General features: G+C 38.6%; 2 protein-coding genes across 3 annotated transcripts in view; both read left to right on the top strand.

The window, feature by feature from the left end:
* Positions 1-3,334, top strand: part of LOC107671730 (voltage-dependent R-type calcium channel subunit alpha-1E-like) — an 81,561-nt gene extending 78,227 nt beyond the window's left edge. For both annotated transcript variants that reach the window (XM_016464675.1, XM_016464674.1), the window contains 4 exons: positions 295-394; positions 623-713; positions 1,152-1,297; positions 1,961-3,334. In XM_016464675.1, the coding sequence (XP_016320161.1) occupies positions 295-394; positions 623-713; positions 1,152-1,297; positions 1,961-2,515 (892 nt within the window). In that variant the 3' untranslated portion in view covers positions 2,516-3,334. The remainder of the gene's footprint in view (positions 1-294; positions 395-622; positions 714-1,151; positions 1,298-1,960) is intronic.
* Positions 3,335-5,108: 1,774 nt separating this feature from the next.
* LOC107671669 (DNA-directed RNA polymerase II subunit RPB4) overlaps positions 5,109-7,710 on the top strand; it is a 10,526-nt gene continuing 7,924 nt past the window's right edge. The window contains exons 1-3 of the mRNA XM_016464579.1: positions 5,109-5,344; positions 6,227-6,407; positions 7,097-7,192. Of these exons, the coding sequence (XP_016320065.1) occupies positions 5,272-5,344; positions 6,227-6,407; positions 7,097-7,192 (350 nt within the window). The 5' untranslated portion in view covers positions 5,109-5,271. The remainder of the gene's footprint in view (positions 5,345-6,226; positions 6,408-7,096; positions 7,193-7,710) is intronic.

The following is a 7,710-nucleotide window of genomic DNA, read 5'->3' as shown; positions in this document are numbered from 1 at the left end:
TAATGAGGAAAAAAAATTAACTTAAATGATTTTAGCAAATGGCTGCAATATAACAAAGAGTGAAAAATTTAAGGAGGTCTGAATACTTTCCGTACCCACTGTACTCCAATTCATGCTTGATTTTGTGAGTATATGGCACAATACAAATGTGTGCTATATCATTGCTGCTTAATAGCATATAAACATGTTACAAATTATACTGTTATGTATACTGCATAGTGACTTACGTTATAAGTGTTTAAGGTTTCACGCACAGTATTGTGTATGTATTAAAGATGTGGTTCTGTGTTCTAGGACAAGTGGAGGGTTTGTGGCTTTAAGCCCAATATCACCACAGGAGCTGTTATTGCAGCCCGTGACCCACCGTACAGACAGCAGTGAAGACGTCTCTCAGGTACCAAAAAATGTAAATAGTTGATAGGTTAAATAAATTCTTCTCACCTGGTTTCTGGGTTAGTCAACACATTAGTATGTTATCAGGGGGTTAACAATTAAAGAAGCGAAAACAAATAATTTTCTTGGAATAGATATTCTGAATCATATAGTATTACAAATAGTAAAAAGTAAACTATAGAAGGATGAGTTATAGACTGACTGTATCTAATGTGATGCTGATGCACAGGTTGATGAATCAGGGTTGAATGGCATGTGGGGGGATGATCGCCCACCTGAACATGCATTCAGAACCAGACACAAGAGCTACAAAGCTGCAGGTTTGTTACTGCATTTTCCTCATGAAGTGAAAAGACACGGCTCAACTCCCGAATACACACATACACCAGCCAACGCTTGTGCAATGAGTCACCATGCAAGAGACAAGAGCTGATAAAATGCATGCGCGTACGTCAAACACTTTAGAGGACTAGGAGGAAGTTCTGAAAGTTACAGCATGTTACTTCATATATATTGGAAAATATGAGCATTTAACCTTTCTATCACACATACAATACACATATAGCACGATAACTTACCCTTTGCTCTGCTTTGGCTTGAACACTTCTGTAGTCATATGCTTTTATGAGAATCCCCATGAGAACACATGCAGTACAAGATATGAAATCCCTTGTTAATAGCTAAATCTCATTGAGTGCTGTAGTTAACCTACTGCATGTTGACTATGTGATGTATAACATCTATTTCACAATTTACAGTGTCCCACTCAGACCAGACACAGTACATGGAAAAGGTGCGAGGACGACCAAAAGAACAACGGTTCTTACTTTCCCCGGATAACTCAAACTCAAAATCCCGTTCCCGCTCTCCCAGTGAGGAGCGCATACATGGGGTCACCAGACAGGTAAACAAACCAGCTTCTTTCACACGATCTCTCACAGCTTCACCGTATCTTAGATCAGTGGTTCTCAAACCTGTCCTGGGGTCCCCCAACCACCGCACATTTTGTATGTCTTTGATTCAGGTGTGTTAAATGAGGGAGACATACAAAATATGCAGTGGTTGGGGGTCCCCAGGACAGGTTTGAGAACCACTGTCTTAGATGTCCACATGAAGGACCTTGTTATACCTTGACGATGATGTAAAGACAGCAACCTGGAATCACTCACAAGAATACTAGGAAAACCTGTGATCTTAGATCATCTAGAAACCAACTACCAGCTTAAGATGGATTTTCCATTTTACTATATCTTAAAGGGTTAGTTCACCCAAAAATGAAAATTAGCCCATGTGAGACATTTATTTTATGGATGGGCGATTTTTATTTAACTTCTTTTGGACTGAAGCATGCAACACCCGCTGAGTGGCATTAAACAGCTTGAAAGATCAAAGACAATTTTTAATATAACTCCGACTGGATTCGTCTGAAAGAAGAAAGTCATATACACCTAAGATGACTTGAGGGTGAGTAATTTATGGGCTAATTTTCATTTTTGGGTGAACTAACCCTTTAAGTTTAAATATGACATTAATTGGATTAAATACTTGAAATCTGATTTCTCTGCAGGAAAACAGCTCAGAAAGCCCTGTTCCTTCCACCTCAGAGTCCAGCACCCCGAGTGGCAAGCGTCGCCTGTCCCAGACCTCCACCTGCTCACGCCCTCACATCTCTTACTCACCCTTAGCGTGCCACACGCAACCTTCATCACACGTTGTTGATGATGACAACGATGACGCAACTGTCCAGCAGATGATAGGGTGCTGTAGTACTGCTTTATGGGATGACGGTGCTGAAGACCAGGAAGCGAGACAGCAGGAAACTACCCAATTTGAAGTGGGTGAATATCTGGGTTCATCCTCACGCCGCTATCCTTCCGAGTCCTTCCTCGCCCTACAAGAGGAAGAGCACAGCCCCGATTCTGCCGCTCCTATGGAAACTCTTACCTTTGAGGCAGCGGTGGCCACCAGCCTAGGCCGCGCGAACACGGTCAGCGCCTCAATGCGCACAAGGTCACGGATAGGCTGGCAGGTGCCCAACGGACACTTCCGGAAGAGATTGGCACAGAGCGTATCTCTCGCTGGCGGTGAAACTCTCAGCGATGCAGAAGATGACAAATACTAGATCAGTCAGTAGAACACAGACATAACAGGACAAATGTAGATTTCAAGGAGGACACTGAGGTGGATGCTGATCTTCACACTATTCAAGAGGTGTTTTATAGATATACAAATTTAACGTGTTCAATGAAATGAGCAACTGAAAGACTTCATATTTATATTCTCTTAATTTCTCATCAGATAGTGAGTTTGGAAAGCAACCCATACATTTGAGGCCCAATTCAGGTATTAAGTGCTTTATTTCCAGATGGGGATAGTGAGTTGATGACTTAAAGTGCTTAAACTTTTTTTTTCTCTCAGTTCCTTAAGTTTAATGTCTTTTTCTACCAAAATACCATTTGTTTCTAATTCATCTCTGCCACATTGAAATTCGCTAATAATGCAGATACTTTGTTTGAAGTCCAATTTCTAAATTGAATAGGCCATTGTAACTAAATGCAACTTGACTTCCAAGGTTCAGTTCATAAAACAATTTAAAGCACTCAATTTAACTAAGCAACCTGTCTAAAAAAAAAAAAAAACTTTCATATGTTTCCATAAAATACTGTTCAAACTGAAAAGAAGAAAACAAAAAGATTTTACAGCCGAGGCTTTAATTATTAAATGTTTAAATTTAGATTAGATGAATGTCTTGTAAAGGGGTTTACAAACGTAAATTCTGACAAAGGTAAAAGGTATCACAGTCAAACTTGATGTCACAATCAATTCAGGAAGTGTTTATAACAATAAAAGATTTCTTCTTTGAAAATATGTAATTTAATCTTTCTTTCAAAGGCTACTTGGAATTTGGATTTTTGTTACTGAATTTGAATGGATAAGCATCCTGATAACTTTATGTTTAAATTAATAAAATATTGTCTTTTTACCCTGGTTTAGTTTTCTGCTGTTTTTGTTTCTTGGTAACTTTTCTCCCATAGTATTCTCTTGTTATTACATTCTCTTAAAACAAGGTTACCCCTGTTGCAAGATTGTATTACCGGTTGATAGACACTGAGTGCAAATAACCAATCCTGGTTGGTAAAGACTATTCTGCCCACTATTACCCAGCTATTTTTCCTTTAGAACAAATCATAAATTACCAAGTGTTTTAAAACAAAAGTACATGCTATAACCACACCATCTTGGAGAAGGAACATAGGGGTTCTATGTAAATGCATTTAACATGATTTTTACAAACTGAGGAACAAGTCAAAAATATTGTATCAACAGTATAATGCAAAAATGGCCCATAGACCTTAAATTTTATATTTAATAAAGGTGTAATTATACATTGATGTGGATAGATGCAATCAATCAAATGAGTAACGATATGATGTAATGATGCAATGCGAAAATAAAAATAAAATTATAATGCCAGGTGCAAAAACCTAGCAGATTGCCACTGACCTGTCATTGAATATACAGCGCCAAAACAGCACTGACTCGCTGAGTCATGCACTTTACAAGAGCCCTGAAGGAGTCCTGTGGTGTCTGGCACCAAGACATTAGCAGATCATTCATGTCCTTATCTTGTGAGATGGAGTGGATTGAACTGGTTGCACATCCCACAGATGCTCAAGCATATTGAAATCTGAAGAATCTGGAGATCAGTACAACACCTTGAACTCTTTATTATGTTCCTCAAACCATTCCTGAACAATATGTGCATTGTAGCAAGGCGCAATATCCTGCTGAAAGAGGCCACTGCCTTGAGGGAATACCATTGCCATAAAGGCAATGAGGTTTAGGTTGGTGGCTTGTGTCAAACTGAACATTGCCCAGAGCATCGCAGTCCCTCGACCAGCTTGCTGTCTTCCCATGATGTAGTATCCTTGTGCCATCACATCCTCAAGTATTCACTTCACCTATAAGTGGTGATAATGTTTTGTCTCATCAGTGTGCATTAGTGATCAGTACATTGAAGAAATGCTCAAGCTGAGATGAAGCAGAAACTCATGTCACACCGTGTCTACAACATGACTCAACATAATTGAGATAGTGCTTGACCAGGAAAAGCCCATTTCTCATATACTGAAGGCAGACAAGGCATTTAGTGCCATAATGGCAAGACATTGATCCAAGGTTCAAAACCCAATACACTGACAGCGACAATACAGAGGGAATAGCAGAGCTCCTGCGGACTGTACAGCATTCATCATAAATTAACACATGGTACCAATTAACACACTTGATCCGATCGCTTGCCAAGTGGTATGTAATAGCATCACACAACTATTTTTCTCAAGTTGCCATCCCAGAGCTGTACGAGAGATGCAACAGAGCTGAAGTTGAAACAGAGCTGTCACGCCGTGATTTTCAACATTTATAGAGGTTTGTCTGTGACTTTACCATACAATATTGCAAAAACATGATATACAAAACAAGTAGTGACAAGACATTGTAACAGAAACAAAAAACAGTCAAAACAAAAAAGGTGCAAAGTAATTAAATAAAGAAAGAATAAAAAGAAATAAACATTTGTAATCATAAAAAGAAGCTCTACTTTATTCCAAAAGTCTTGTGCCTGTTCACGCATCAACAATTACAATTTAATATGGTTTTCTACAACTACATTTAAACTGGGGAGATGTTCAACAACAGTGCGCTAGGTGGCGCTGTGCGTCAATCCTCTCGTACTTTTTCGCTTTGGCGCGTGACCGGAAGTAGAATGTGTTTCATTCAAAGCGGCGCTGTAGACAGTGCGCGGCGTAGTTATGTGACTGTATGTAGTAAACGGAGAAGGTAAACTCATATTCACTGTACATTGACTATATTTATTTTATGATGGCGGCAGGAGGAGCAGCGCATGTGGGAGATGTGGAGGAGGACGCGTCTCAGCTCATGTTTCCTAAAGGTGAGAAGATTGAGTTAGAAACATCGCGTCAGAACAGCACGCGCGTCTCAATACGTGTCCTATGTACACACACACACACACACACACACACACACACAGAGACACAGACACACACACACACAGACACACACACTCGCACTCTGCTGTTCAAAAGTTTAGGATCAGTAAGATTTGTAATGTTTTAAAGAAGTAAAAAAACAGTAATATTGAGAAAAAGTATTGCTATTTTAAATAATGGTGTTATATTTTAATATACTTTCAAATGTAATTAATTGCTGTGACAATGGTACGTTTTTTTTTTTTTTTCTGTATTTTTGGTCAAATAAATGCAGCCTTGATGAACAGAAGAGATTTCTTTAAAACATATTAAAAATCTTACCAATCCCAGACTTTATATATAGATATAGTGTATATTGAAATCGCATTATATGACCCCTTTAAACGCTAAAATGCCTTCACACTGGTGTATTTACAAATAAATGTTTTATATTAATTTGTATAATTGTGATTATTATTATTTTTTTAGTCATTGCTGTTTCTTTTGTGATTGTTAAATTATAATTTTATAAAATAAAAAACTTTTTTTTTTATTTTTTTTTTACATTTCAGAATATACAGCAATGTTAATTCTGCTCTTAATTTGTTTCAGGTTTTTTTTTTTTTCTTCTGTAAAAAAATGCTCATTCCTATTAAATCTGACTGTCTCTATCACTCACCAAAATGAGCTACAATTGATAGATTACCTCATTACCTCGTGTCTTGACTTGACTGTCAGAATGCTTTGTCAGGTTGCACGTCATTGGATTTCCTGATTGGTTAATCTAGTTCAGTGTTTTGTTGTGGTAATGCAGAGATGTGTTCATGATGCTTGATGTGTCTCAGAGTTTGAGAACGCAGAGACTCTGCTGAACTCGGAGGTTCACATGTTACTGGAGCATCGCAAGCAGCAGAACGAGAGCGCGGAGGACGAGCAGGAGCTGTCGGAGGTCTTCATGAAGACCCTCAACTACACGGCCAGATTCAGCCGCTTCAAGAACCGAGAGACCATCGCCAGCGTGCGCAGGTCAGCACGCTCTGCAGAAGCTGCCTACAACACAGAACCGCATACTACTCTCACTCTCATCTTATCATGCCTCTTCATGGCAGCAGTAGTAAGACTGTGTAGTTCTACATGCTCAGAGTGCTGTGATGTAAAAAGCTGTTTAAACTACGGCTGTATGATATTGGAAAAAAAAACGACTGCGATATTTTGTTTTCCTGTGATTATATATTGCAATATGACAAAATTTAGGGATTTTCATTAGATGACTTGAATAGCTAGGCTATATTTGAAGAAAAAAAATTAATCCCACTAGTAAGTGTGTAGTTATTTTTATTCTGAAGGGTTTGTGTGTGTGTGTATTTAGATTTTATTGTGATTATTATTAAATAAAAATATTAAACACAATAAGAAATGTTTTGTAATAATGCTGTAAAATTAATTCTAAAAACTGAGTAATAAAAATAATTTTAGTTTGCTGTTAAGTTACGATACTATTATTTACGTTTTATTTTTTTCATATTTTTTAAATCGCAATATTGAGTTAATTTCAGTATATCCTGCAGCTCTAGTTTAAACATCTCAGCATGCTCTTCTAAGCATCTTATTGTGACTGTAGATGTAGTGTAGTTTTTTCTTCTTGTACTTGTTAATTTAAGTGTCATTTAGTAAATATGATATTCATGTGAATGATAACGTGGCTGTGTTTCCAGCTTACTTCTGCAGAAGAAGCTTCATAAGTTTGAGTTGGCAAGTTTAGCCAATCTGTGTCCCGAGGCTGCAGAGGAGGCCAAAGCCCTCATTCCCAGGTGAGCTGGAGCTTCAGCGTCGATCACAAGCCTGCATTACACACAAACCTCACAACCTCAATCTCACACGGGGAAATAACAGCCATTTAATCATCCGTCTGGAACTAGATTCTTTGAACACAAAGTACTGTGATGTTAACAGCTTGATTAAAGGTGGGGTAAGCGATTTTTCAAAAACACTTTAGAAAACTGATTTGGGCCGACTAGCAAAACAAACTTGTAGCCAATCAGCAGTAAGGGGCGTGTCTACTCATGATGTGGAGGAGAGAGCGTTCAGTGCACAGGACGGACATTAGCGAGCCGTGCGACAGAAAGATAGAGATGGCAGATAAAAAACAAAAGAGTAAAACATCTGTGGAACAAAAGAAGGCTTAAGGCAAGAAGTAGGACCCGTGTAAATATCGGATCAGCTTCCAGCGCTGGAGAGAACTCAAGGAGCGGAGGCCTGCGATCAGACGCCGAGGTTGCTTTGTTTCTTCTCGATCGGTGAGTAACACCGTGTCTACAACAGCTAAAGT

This window comes from Sinocyclocheilus anshuiensis, unplaced genomic scaffold (assembly GCF_001515605.1).
Source record: "Sinocyclocheilus anshuiensis isolate Anshui unplaced genomic scaffold, SAMN03320099.WGS_v1.1 scaffold524, whole genome shotgun sequence".
Taxonomy (NCBI): domain Eukaryota; kingdom Metazoa; phylum Chordata; class Actinopteri; order Cypriniformes; family Cyprinidae; genus Sinocyclocheilus; species Sinocyclocheilus anshuiensis.
The sequence above is the reverse complement of the archived record's forward strand: the minus strand, read 5'-3'. Positions and strand labels throughout refer to the sequence as shown.